This window comes from Syngnathus typhle, linkage group LG2 (assembly GCF_033458585.1).
Source record: "Syngnathus typhle isolate RoL2023-S1 ecotype Sweden linkage group LG2, RoL_Styp_1.0, whole genome shotgun sequence".
In the NCBI taxonomy this organism is placed as follows: Eukaryota; Metazoa; Chordata; class Actinopteri; order Syngnathiformes; family Syngnathidae; genus Syngnathus; species Syngnathus typhle.
The window spans coordinates 4,382,414-4,395,025 of NC_083739.1; the positions used below are offsets into that span (position 1 = coordinate 4,382,414).

General features: G+C 47.4%; 1 protein-coding gene across 4 annotated transcripts in view; it reads right to left on the bottom strand.

Moving 5' to 3' along the window:
- Positions 1-12,612, bottom strand: part of l1cama (L1 cell adhesion molecule, paralog a) — a 33,077-nt gene that overhangs the window by 3,481 nt on the left and 16,984 nt on the right. For 3 of the 4 annotated variants that reach the window (XM_061270293.1, XM_061270275.1, XM_061270284.1), the window contains 23 exons: positions 10,384-10,597; positions 7,764-7,866; positions 7,268-7,470; positions 5,296-5,418; positions 4,747-4,917; positions 4,541-4,655; positions 4,182-4,366; positions 3,966-4,097; positions 3,736-3,882; positions 3,517-3,628; positions 3,062-3,222; positions 2,811-2,970; positions 2,533-2,657; positions 2,367-2,468; positions 2,089-2,286; positions 1,952-2,022; positions 1,649-1,874; positions 1,456-1,571; positions 1,008-1,224; positions 757-879; positions 433-609; positions 258-371; positions 39-185 (listed from right to left, as the gene is read on the bottom strand). In XM_061270293.1, the coding sequence (XP_061126277.1) occupies positions 39-185; positions 258-371; positions 433-609; positions 757-879; positions 1,008-1,224; positions 1,456-1,571; positions 1,649-1,874; positions 1,952-2,022; positions 2,089-2,286; positions 2,367-2,468; positions 2,533-2,657; positions 2,811-2,970; positions 3,062-3,222; positions 3,517-3,628; positions 3,736-3,882; positions 3,966-4,097; positions 4,182-4,366; positions 4,541-4,655; positions 4,747-4,917; positions 5,296-5,418; positions 7,268-7,470; positions 7,764-7,866; positions 10,384-10,501 (3,346 nt within the window). In that variant the 5' untranslated portion in view covers positions 10,502-10,597. Of the gene's footprint in view, positions 1-38; positions 186-257; positions 372-432; positions 610-756; positions 880-1,007; positions 1,225-1,455; positions 1,572-1,648; positions 1,875-1,951; positions 2,023-2,088; positions 2,287-2,366; positions 2,469-2,532; positions 2,658-2,810; positions 2,971-3,061; positions 3,223-3,516; positions 3,629-3,735; positions 3,883-3,965; positions 4,098-4,181; positions 4,367-4,540; positions 4,656-4,746; positions 4,918-5,295; positions 5,419-7,267; positions 7,471-7,763; positions 7,867-9,425; positions 9,541-10,383; positions 10,598-12,612 lie in introns of those variants that run through there. The other variant, XM_061270302.1, reaches the window with a different exon arrangement.

Below are 12,612 nucleotides of genomic sequence, written 5' to 3' on the forward strand. Positions count from 1 at the left end.
GGAAGAGGAGGAGAAGATGAAAGATAAACACGCCATACCGGTTCCCTCGGTGTCAATTTCTGCCTGAAAGAAGGTGACGTTGCTGTGGGTGAAGTGCAGATGGTAATGAGAACCAGGTCTTAGACCCTGGAGCTGGTAGAAGGACTGCGAGGAGTCCACCCTCTCGGTCTTCTTCCGAGCAGCATCTGTGCAGACGAATTAAGATGGTCAGGGGTTTGAAACCAAAATTAAATTTACTGGCCGATGAGATGCTCTACCGTTCTTCTTGAAATATTGGATCTGGAATGGAACGTTCCTGTGGCGCTTCTTGGCCACCCAGCTTATATTCACAAAGTTCTCTCCAGGAGACACGCTGATGTTCATAGGAGGCACTGAGAAACATCCAAGGGTGTGAGTCACTGAGTCTGAGTCGGAGTCAAAGAAGGCGCCTACCTCCATCCAGAGTGGTGGCACCTTCCCTCATGATGGCTTCTCCATCTCCAGCCGCAGTGCGCCCCTTCAGGTAGAAGCGGTAATGGCTATGGCGATCCAGGCCCTTCAGGGTGAGGTGGCTGATTGTGGGATCGTCGATTTTCTCCATCTGCATCGGGCTGTCGTCACTCTCCACGACTGTGGATGAGAAGATATTCCGTCAGGCTTTAATTGTTATGTTACTGCATGTTTAGAGAAGAGGGGGCGGAGCTAGTAAAGCATTAGGCGTAATCAACAGGAACCTATCCCAGATGGCTCTAGAAGAAACACATCAATGATGCTCACTTTGTTGGTACTGCAAGTGGTACCCAATAAGAATCCCGTTGGGCTGACTTGGCGGTGTCCATCGCAAAGTCATTTCTGTCTCGGATGGACTGTCCAACGCCAGAGAGGTTGGCGGATGTGGAACTAGTCAAAGAACAGAGCAGAGACGATCACATGAGCTTTAAAATGACACTCAACATGTTCTCCAAGACTATTGGACATCGGTTCCACAGAGTTGGAATACTTTTTCGTGCCAGTCCACCATTTCTCACCTCCTTCTTCGGTCTCGAAGGACATCATCTCCGATGGCGGCCCATCTCCTTTGCTGTTGAACACGCTGACGGTCAAGCCGTAGCGGGAGTACGGTCGGAGATTGCTGATCACCTTCCTCTCCTCGTTGGCCCCGGTCTCCACAATGACAGTGGTCGATAGCTCCCTTGCCCTTCGAGCTCTGTGGTGACCCCGGGAGCCGAATCGACTCAAGTGAATCTGGAGCCAGAAGATATGTTCATTTAAAACGTACACTTCTAAGTGATTGTAGGAACGAGGATCACTCAAAAAGGTCTTGTAGCAATAAAACGGTGACACTGCTTCATCTGTCCATCTCTCGATCCATCCTCGTTCGTGAACGTGACTTCTGATGTGACTCAATAAATGATTCAGAGTGACAACTTTCTCTCTGTTCATTTCAGACCTACTGTCCCGAGATTAGCTTGGTACCTTGTAGCCCAGCAGGTGTCCTCTGACTGTCTCTCTGTCGATTGCGGCCCAGGTCACCCTGATGGCGGTGCTGTTCAGGGTGGCAATGCCCACATTCATGGGGGCCTCCAGTGGAACTGAGAAAAAGATACGGATGTAACGCAACACACAGAATGCCGTCCAAACGCCGGCTAAGCCAAACGACGACGCTTACTGTTCTCGCCCGAGTAGCCAATGACGGGATCGGGCTCAGGCCCCTCCCCCTTTTCATTGACAGCCTGTACTTTGATCTCAAATGCGGAGAAGTTGCCGATCTTGCTGATAACTAACGGGGGTTCAGTCGTGTAGTGGGGGTGCCAGTCGGGCCCGCTGCCCACCACCCGCCTCCACAGGATGCGGTACTTGAAGTCAGGTCCGTTAAAGTCCCGTTTGTCCATTTCCTATCATGAGAAGAACATTAACCTCTTCGGCAGGACATGAAAATCTTTGAGAATAAGTTGAATTGCACATCCGGTACCTCCCAGGTGATGACGAGCGTATCTGGGTCGGTGGACTCGCTTCTGACATCTTCGGGGTTCTTGTCTGGTGCTACGGTCGACACATTTTAGGCGGCAATACAAACGTGTGGCTACAAACGCTACAAACAACTCGAACCTTCAGCAGCTGTGTTGTAGATTTCAGATGGCTTGCTGGGATTACTCTTGCCCACCTCGTTGATGGCGATGACACGGAACCGGTACGACATGAAGGGCCAGAGAGAGAGACTGGCGTGGTTCTTGTCCCCCGGTATTCTGCTCAGCTCTTCCCAACCTCGCTCGTTTGAAACCTGATCCTCAAACTCAATCACGTACTCTGCACATTATGGAGAAAGATTATTGGAGCCCTGGGTCAATGAGGTCAATCATCTCAAGATGGCCCGTGTAGATACGGACCTATCACGGGGCTGTTGTGTTGAGAGCCAGGAATCCAACTGAGGTTGACTGCGCGTCCTTTGGGTTGCGTAAGTTGAAGAAGGCCAGGAGGATCTGGACGATCTGCAGAGAAGAAATTGGCATCATTAAAGTTCTTAGCTCTTTGATTATCGAGCGGTGAGCTCACCGTGTAGAGTGAGCGTGCCGGTCGCTTGGGCCATGTCCAGATTTGTGATGACCTGACACGTGTAGTTGCCTTCGTCGTCAGCTTTGGTATCAGAGATGATCAAGTCTGGTCCTTCCAATGTGTATCTAAAAGATGTCAAATGGGGGTTTAATAGATTATTCACAGCAATCCAGTAGTATCCAGGAGACAGAGGTCTCAGACTATTCCTGGTCTAGTTTCGGACTGTCTCGTCTACTCTTGCCGATGTTTTAGAACATTTAGTCGAGTTGACGTCTCACTTCAGATCATTGCCGGATGCAAACAGCTTCTGGTCGTTCTTTCTCCACTGGACAAGCGGAGAGGCCAATTTGGGGTCCACAAGAGAGAGACAGGTGAAGATGGCAGTCTGTCCAGGCTGTACCTTCAGAGCCTGCGGAGGTGACAGGATCACTGTTCGGTCTGCAAGAGAAACGGAAGGAGATGCTGAGACCTGATGCTGAGATGTGTGTGTGTGTGTGTGCGTGCGTGTGCGTGTGCGCCTGCCACTCACTGAGCACCTCCAGCTCTGCAGTGATGGACTGATTGGTGTTCTGCACCGAGCACGTGTAGAAGCCCTCGTCGTCATGTGTGACATTGAAGATTTCCAGACCCCCTGTGGTGAGAGGGTTCATTCTGGAATCAGCCAGAAGGGAGGAGGCACTGCCACTGGTCCTGGAAAAGAGAACCAGAGATCCCACTTGCATGGCTTTTCTCCAGGAACAGGTTAGGTGGACATTCAGATTGCTGGGAGTTGTGAATGATCACTTTGTTGTCTACATGCATCCTGGGATTGATATGAAACAGATGGAGGGTTTGCCTTCTTGGGTGAGCGCCGGCATCAATCACACTCCAGATGCAAAAGTGTTTAGTCGCTAATGAAATGCATCCTACGCTATCAACTCACCAAATCAAATGAGACACCGTGAGATTAAAAAAACAGTGCAATTGGTGGCTTGATGGTCTTACCATGTGACTTTTGGTTTAGGAGATCCGAAGCTGTCACACTCCAGTAAAACCTTCTGGCCTTCGGTCACCGTGTACGTGTTGCCGTCCTCGGTCAGGATTTGTGGAGGCAGCTCTGAAACAACAAAAGGACGGACGACTGAGATGCAAACGCACCGTACTTGGAGGCCACCAAATCTCTGAGACACACTCGTTCGTTGATTCGTTCGTTCGATCTCTCACCAATGACATATACGTTGATGTTTGACAGGATAGCTCCGTGCTTGTTGGAGGCCTTGCACTGGTAGATGGCAGTGTCTCCGAAATTCACGTCCTTGAGGACGAGAGAGCTGCTTGGCGTCACAGTGCGTCTGGAGTCTTTGTCAGTCGCTGTTTAAGAAAAATTAAAAAAGACACAGAGGCTAAGCGGCACGTTAGCATGACTTCAAAAGTCCGTTTGTTTGCATACTGACATGAGAGCGGGATTCCGTTGATGGTCCAAGTGATGATTGGAGTAGGGATGCCCTCCGCCTGGCAGTCGAGTCTGACGTTCTCACCGGGAGCGTATAACATACTGGCCGTTTCTTTGGTCCAGTAAGGAGCGGCTAAATCAGAACCACATGAGTGTTTGTCGAAATTTTACGTAAAGCCTGGAATGAAGACGATTGCAACAATGTCGACGGACTAACCTTCCACCGTCAGGGTGTAAGTGTGTACGAGCTTCCCTTGGGAATTCTCAGCAAGACACTGGTACTCGCCGGCGTCGCTCTCGGAGATATTGCCGAAGCGCAGACGGCGGTCGAACATTTCTTTGGAAGTCCGGGATTCGGACATCTCGCCGTCCTTCCTGACCCATGATAGTTTTGGAGTTGGACTGAGGGGAAAGGATGGAGCGACAGTTCAAAACGAGAGGAAGCAGATGCAAAAAAGCAAAGGTGATGGCGGTGGGAGGAAAATGGATGTTCAGTCATTCAGTGCCAATAACGGTTATAGACGTCAAAGATATTAAGAGGGTTGGGTTGAGCACCGAGACGACTTAGACACTCACTAGCCTTGGACGATGCACTCCAGTTCGATGGTCTGGCCCCTGAGTGCATGGTAAGTGGTGTGGCTTCCAGTAGGTCTCATCATGTGGGGTCTTCGGTTCCGCACCACTGAGTTGGCTGAAGCACAAACAGAGCAAACCCTCATTCCATGGACTGGTGGACTGGTGCCGGTTAAGATGCGGCTCGGACGTCCCTCTGAAACTCTTACAGGGGTTGACGGTCAGCGTGACAGGTTCCTTTGCCAGGATAGTGCGAGTTGCGAGATACTGGACATTGCAGGTGTAGTCGTTCCTGCTGTCCGTGGTTTTCAGGTGGGCAAAGTAGAGGTTACCATCCTTGCCCACGACCACCCGCTCGCTCAGTTGGATGTGACGCAGCTCTGCAAGGATGGACGAGAGAGAGCACGCTGCTAATGGCACCTTTGTTTCAAATAGGCCTCTCATTATTACCGTATTTTCCGGACTATAAGTCGCAGTTTTTTTCATAGTTTGGCCGGGGGTCCGACCTATACTCAGGAGCGACATATGTGTGAACTTATTTATGTTATAGTTATTTGAATAACACTTAATATGCTACATCAGGCACGTTCTCAGTTCCTTGTTTCTGTTTTTATGTAACGTTAGCATACCGTACCGTTCAGCCTATTCTATTTCTATTTTCAATTTCCTTTTAAGATGACATGTCTGTTCTTGGTGTTGGATTAATATTTGAAGTGTGCACAAAATGAACTGAAAGAGATGGAGACTAGTTGACTTACGCCAGTCCATCCAGTGAATGATGGGCTCCATGGAGCTCTGCGGGGGGTTGCACTTGAGAACAATACTGCTTCCCTCTTCAGATTTCACATGGACTTTTTTATCTTTCTGCTGAGACGGTGGGACTGAAGGGAAAAGAGGCACTCGTGAGAAGATCGTTATTAGGACACAACCACTTGACATTTGATGTAAGAAAAGCAGAATTCTATATTATTGCACTTACAACATACAGTGATGTGTTACACAAAATGTAAACGAAAGCCATTTTTTGCTTCAATTGAATGGATTTTGTTCTGCTCCTTAACGTGTGTGACATTATAGAGTGGACTTGCACAACGCAGTAGGTTGCAGCCATTTTTTTGCAAAGGATAAAGAATACATGAGTATTACTTTCCGTCTCGTGTTGCTCATTTGTGTTCAGATATGTCGAAAACATCGTAACACCGCCAGCAGCCATACTAGTTAGCTGTAGTGTTTTGCATTGTTAGCGAAACGGACACACGCTTGTTTTAACGACACAGTCTGTGATTTGTTTCATTTTGTGTTGACTTGGACACACGTCAAAGCAAAAAAATATATATATGTATCTGAACGACAGCTTTTTTTTTTTGAAAAAGTTGTCAGGTCACCATTATCTGAAGGCATCACCTTGGCAACGAGACTTGACACTCGACATTTACGAGGAGTTGACCAAAGTGCCTCTTTTGTCTCAACGGAGTGGAACAATGGGATCTGGGAGTTGCGCGAGCTATATTTACTTGGTGCCTCCCCTCGGCTCATCGTGCGTAACCCCGCGGGAGACACCCAAGAGACCTCAGCGTGACATCAGCTCACAAGTGTTTCTGGGGAAACGGTTGTCAGGGAAACTGGGAGTGAAGGAGGTCGCCCAGGAGAGATCCAGCCATGTCGGTGCACGGATACACAAAGGTGCTCTTTGCGTTAACAGCGGGAGCTAGCATGTGTGTGTGTGTTTTCCCTGTTGCTGATTATCATGTTCTTGCATCTAATTATGTTGGAGGTGGCGGTTCCGTGCTGTCCCAGTGTGAGTCTTCATTTGCAAACAAATGAGCTCTTTAGAAAGCCGGACGATTTGACATCACACGGCTCTGCAATTGCTTGCCAACAGACAATTAGCTTGCACGCTCAAGCGTCGCTAATATATTCCAAATATAGCAGGCTTCTTAAGCGTATTACTAATTGAGAATATTAGGAGGGAAAGGGAAGAAAAAAAAAAAGGAAAACAAACACCTGTAGGCTGGTCATTTGTGTGCATCTCACTTTCTTTTTTGTTGTTGTTAATGCAAATGTTTCCACAAGTGTGCATTTTGTAGGATTTTGTAATTCCCATCCTCACCTTTTTAAATATAAACAACATGATATATATTACTATAATCAGATTATTTTGCTTGTAAGAAGTAGGAAGAGCCTCTGCAATTTTAGATTTTATTTTTTTTTTTTTTCTTTTTTTTTTTAAATCGCTACTGTATCCATAAGTACACTTTAATTTCTGACTTTCTTTCCCAATCAAACTGGACTTTTTAGAGAGAGACAGAGCGAGAGAGAGAGAGCGAGAGAGAGAGAGAGCGAGAGAGAGGGAGCGAGAGAGAGAGCGAGAGCCAGAGCGAGAGCCAGAGAGAGAGCGAGAGCCAGAGAGAGAGCGAGAGCCAGAAAGAGAGCGAGAGAGCGAGAGCCAGAGAGAGAGCGAGAGAGCCAGAGAGAGAGCGAGAGAGCGAGAGCCAGAGAGAGAGCGAGAGAGCGAGAGAGCGAGAGACAGACAGACAGACAGACAGAGAGAAAGAGAGAAAGAGAGAAAGAGAGAAAGAGAGAAAGAGAGACAGAGAGAAAGAGAGAAAGAGCGATAGAGAGCGATAGAGAGAGAAACGCAATAAATAATAATAATAAATAATAAAACGCAATATTTGGGCACGTGTGAGTACGCGTGGAGTGCTGAACCCATGTCGGGTGGCTTCTCACCATCAGTTTTGAGTGTGGCCTCGTCGGAGACGGCCGTGCCGAGCTCGTTGGAAGCGTAGCACACGTATTTGCCCTGGTACTGCTTCAGGGAGTCCACCGTGTTGCTGAGGGTGTAGAAGGCAAACGAACCCAAGCGCTCCGTCACCTCCAGCTCCGGGTCAGCGCCCGGGTCGAAATCCTCGCCATCCTTCGTCCATCGGAATCTGCAAGAAAACGAACTTGAGCGACTGACTGCGTGTCCTTATGTGACTGAATTGGAGGACGCAAATAAATTGAAGTCCCGACGGGGCTCCCGAGCTTATTATGGCTCATTGCGATATTCATTCTGGACTTGGCAAGCGCTGCAGTCTTCCACTTGCAAAGATTACATTCGTCCTTTGTTGCTGACAGAATTGTGACAGAGAGCTGCTTTCCTCTCATGATGAACCACTCAACGCGGATACTGAAAGTCACCCTCAAAGTCTCCATCAGTGTGTGCGTGTGTGTGCGTACGAACATGGGCGGTGGGTTTCCAGAAGCTTTGCAAATCATGACGAGATCTTCCACGCTGAAGACGGTGACAGACTCGGGCTGTGTGGTGATAACAGGAGGCTTCTTGACTGCAAACAAGACGCATGGTCGTAAGAACACGGTGAGCTCAAACACGTGCCTTGACATGCGCACTCGATTTCATTCCCTGACCGCCCTCTTAACTCAAAACACTCGCGTGTGCCATTAATCTATTCCAGCCCCTTCAAAAAGAGCACATGTAAAAGATAAAATAAATTACCAATATTACACAATTCAAAAGTTTGTGCGTCATGATTAATTCATCTCCTCCTGATATGTAGAATTTAACCATCAGGGGGCAGTATGACATAATATTTCATTCGAACACAGAAGCGTTTTACTACTATAGTGAGTAAGTAAGCTGCAGTGATACACAATATGATGTGTTTGAGTATTGTTCTGTACTGTGTCGGTCTACATGTGTTGCTTCACCCTTTGTGTTCAAATAATCTTTGTTAAAAGCTTTATCAGACTGCCATATAGATGCTGCTAGATTGTCAATGGCATTTTGGTTTGTTTGTTTGTTTGTTTGTTTGACACAATGCGTAATTCTTCATTTTGAGTTAGCATGCGGCGTGCTTATCTCAACTTTTTGCATATAATTAATATGACTGGTTATGAATATGACTTAATATGACAGATCGGAGATTTCAGCTAACGTTCAGCTAAGTGTGGAAGAAACATCTTCTTAAATTATTGGCGTTAACTTGATTTTAAAAGCATTTGGTGTGTCTTGTATTATATTATAACTCAATAAGGGAACCAATATTGTATGGCAGTGCTGCAGTATGTGATTGATTTAATTCCGTATGCATTAAGCAGCGCTTTGACGCATATTACCCCAGAGTAATGCAAGATTCCCTATGACCAGAAGCCACAGAGACACCAATCATTTTTAGGTCAACAGCTGCCAATAACCATATATTGGGTCGATAGGATGAGCAAAGGGTCCCGAGAGAAAGACTTGTCATATGGACGGAGGAGGAAATTGCTTGAGATGAGCGGAAATGCAAGAAAGACAGACAAACGGATGTCAAGCAGGAATTTTTAGTAGGCCTTTTCTGACTTCCTTTTTCATGTCAGAACACTAGTGTCAAACATGAGGCCTGGGGACCAGTCCCGGTCCACCGCATCATTTTATATGGCCCACTATGGTAAATCACAACTTCAGGTTTTTCAGTAGTATACCAAAAAAATTGGCCTTTTTCCACTTTTAATAAGATTGAGATAGTACAAACGTTTCAGAGCATGTGATCAAAGGCGTCCGATTAGAACGATGCGCAGCGATGTCGCGGCGCCCGACACAGACAGAAAATCGACAAAATGTTCAGTAGCGAGAGAAAGGCAGCGAGAGAGCGAGGGAATGCAATCAAAGCTAATAAGCCCTTTCCTGATCCAATTAAAGTTCAGGCTCGGGGCTGCTCAGCCGAGCCGGATGGAGCTTTTATTTGCCCGTGCCGCCCACGTGACTGCAGAGTCATCACACAGCAAATCATTCAAGAGGTGTTGTTGTGTACGGAAAATAAGCCGTTAAGTCAAAAGTGTTTACAAGAATTTTTGCTAGCACCTGCATTACAAAAGATTGGTCCGAAACATTAAAAGCACTTACGGTCACTTATGTGGTCTTTTGTAGTCCATAGTAGAGAGCAAGCGTAAGGGAGAAAATGTTTTTGTTAGAGAGAGAGAGAGAGAAAGACAAATATGGACATGCTAGAGTGGACGTCAAACAGGAAATACAAGCAAAGATACAGTTTGGGACCAGGAAAAGATATGTACAGTGTGCTGAAACTTGATTTTGTTGTTTTGGTTTGATTTCATTCTGTTTGCTCAGCTATGTTGAGGTAACACAACCATCTGGCCAATCACAGCGCAGGACAGGACCTGACCATTTTGCTTGATATACAACAATCAATCGAAAGTTATTCGATTTGGTGAGTGGTTTGCGGCCCGGTGTCACCGTTTTGAGGTTCCACTTGATAGTGTAGCGAGGTCACTGAACAACGGTCGTAACACATGAACAATTGAGACACGATGGTCAGAAGCTTATCGCTGACTCCCATTGTTACAAATTGAAAGGCAAGGGACACCTTGACCTTTGACATTTTTCACTCGCTCTTCCTTCCACCCCCTCCTCCGCATCATAACCATAACCCCTCCCCCGGCAGATTGCTATCTTTCCATCTGCTTTCAGGCCGAGTGCACGCTTGTTTATCTGCGCAGGTGGTGGAGGACAGCCACCGTGACTCACTGCAAGCGCTTTCCGGAAAGACAAGCAACAAATGGTGTTAGCGGAAGGCTTTCGCTTGTTTCTTTTGACACTTTGCCAAATAAGCAGCACCTCCAGCCGCCGCCATTTACTCGTTGATTAAATTACTCCTCAATCCGATTCTGGTATGCTCGGAGGAACCGGATCAATAGTGGGAGTAATCAATGGATCAGGATCAATTAAATAGTAATTAGACGCACGACCGGACGAGGAAGGAAGAGGAGCTCCAATGTTGAGATCCTTATTAGCGCACGAATTAACAATTTGGTGATGGCCGAAAGTGACGTGGAGGCGTACTCACAGTTGGAGGGAAAGTGGATGGTTGCTCGGCTGGGCTGGACCGCGAAGGAGAGGAGGATGGGGAGGAGGAGGAAGCCAGAGCTCCGCCTCCTACTGCCCACCTGCTGTCGGGGAGCCATTGCTCGCCGTCCCGTCCGAGGCCTCGCTCACACGTGCACGCAACTGGGGGCCCGCTGCTTTGGCGAGTCTTTGCGTCCCTCACGCTGGTCTTCTTTCTGCCACATAAAAGAGAAAGGAAGGGTGGGGGGAGCAGGGGCCATGTGTCACAACGGGAGGAACATGAACTGGCACCATGTGGCCAGACCGAGACGCTTAGTTAATACGACAGTGGAGATTTAAAGCGTCAAAATGGAGCGACAATGTGCTGGTCACCATTTGGTTCATTAGTGGGACATGTCCTCCAGCGGCCCATATGGACGGGGTGGACAGATGGACAACAACAAGAAGACAATGACCAAGAGATGGATGACAGATGTGTGCACGACGAGAACCTGATGGTGATGATACAAAGTTGGATGCGCCATCATCTCAGTCAAGACATTAATGGCCCAGTGCATACAAAGTCATTTTAAGGTTCAGAAGATCCATTTCAGGATTATGTCTCTATGTTCACATCATCTCACCAGATGATGGATAGCAGTAGGAGAACATACACAAAAAAGGTGGAATAACTAAAAAGAGTAGCTTGAAAGGAGTCTGGGTCCACATTCAGTCTAGAGTTCCTCTATTGAGGAGCTTGCCTGAAATTTTGGCTTCTTACATGGCAAACCACCCCTGCTAGGAGTCTCCATCTGCACCCTCAGAGCAGGTCCTGGTCGTATCTCCACAGACCCCCCCCCTTCCCGCTGATTGTTTGCACCACCCCGTATCACACGCAAAGAGCTGTTAAGCACACGCTTGAAAAGAAAAGAGACAAAAGAAGCGTGTGATAAGGACGCTGATTTGGCAGACGGCGCCGTCGGAGTTCCTGGCGCTGCCGCACGTTGGCACGTTGACTAGCGTGGGGGAAGGTCGTTTAGGAGAGAGATGGAAAATGAGGGAGAGGACTGGAGGATGCAAGATAATTACAGTTCGTCAGTGTGAAGATTTTAGTGTCACGCAGCGGAGCGCAAAGCATAAAGGCGGGAGGAGGAGGCGGGGTTGCTTGAATTGTCAACATCGGTGGACACAAATGAGGTGAAATGGACCACCAAAGGAGAGATGAGGACTCAATGAGACGGGTAGCATTAAGATACAATGAGCCGCTCGAGTGGCGAGAGGAGTGCGGGATATTTAAGTGTAAAAGTGGAGGAGGGACGACAAAGGGCATCCATCCGCTCATACATGTGAAATTGCAAAAGCGTCCAATCAGCATTTGTTCAATTCCCGCAGCAGCTTGAAGACACCGAGCAATAAAAATAAAGAAGACACTAAAATACAGCCACTGGAGAGGTTAGGCTTGTGATTGGCTGTGCTCGCTTCTCACCCAAACTGGGCTGTAGCTTGCTGGTGACCCCAATGAGGATAAGCGCTGTAGAAAATGCATTAATGGAACCTCAAAGAGTAAATTGTAGGCAATGATTATAGGCTTGAAACAAATCCACACATTGAGCCAAATCCAAAATGGAATTATTTTTAGCCCGGAGTCAAAAAATGTCACGGGGATAAAAAAACAAATTGTAAGCATACATTTTTTTTAGAATACATAGACACCATACAGTCAGGCAGAAGAACACACACGACACGCACACAACACACACACACACTGCTGCAGTATGCTGAGCGACACCCAGCATCTGCTTCATTTCACCTCGCAATCCATTGAGCAGGTTCAAAGGTCACGCCTGCAACCGTTGTCATGACCCATCAGCATGTTCCTGAGTGCTTTTAAACGCTATTATCACAGTTGGAATGTCAAAGTGTCATCATCATGATCGGAGGGGGCTTTTATGGATCCGCCAGTGCCGAGATGAGATTTGAGGGTGTGGTTGCACACAATCGGCTTGTCACATGCACATGACTTCAGTCATACATTGATTTCCCCTTGCAATACGTTGCCATATTCAGTCACGACGTCTACAGTACAAGCCCACATCTCGTCTGGTCACATCTGGCAAAGTAGTTTGTCGTGTGGCTCTTTGTGTCCCCACCCGTCCCGGCGAGCCCACAGATGCATGGTTTATTCAAAAATGCATACAGAACACGCCTGAGGGAGGTAATCCCTACGTTCATTAAATATGAATTTAACTAA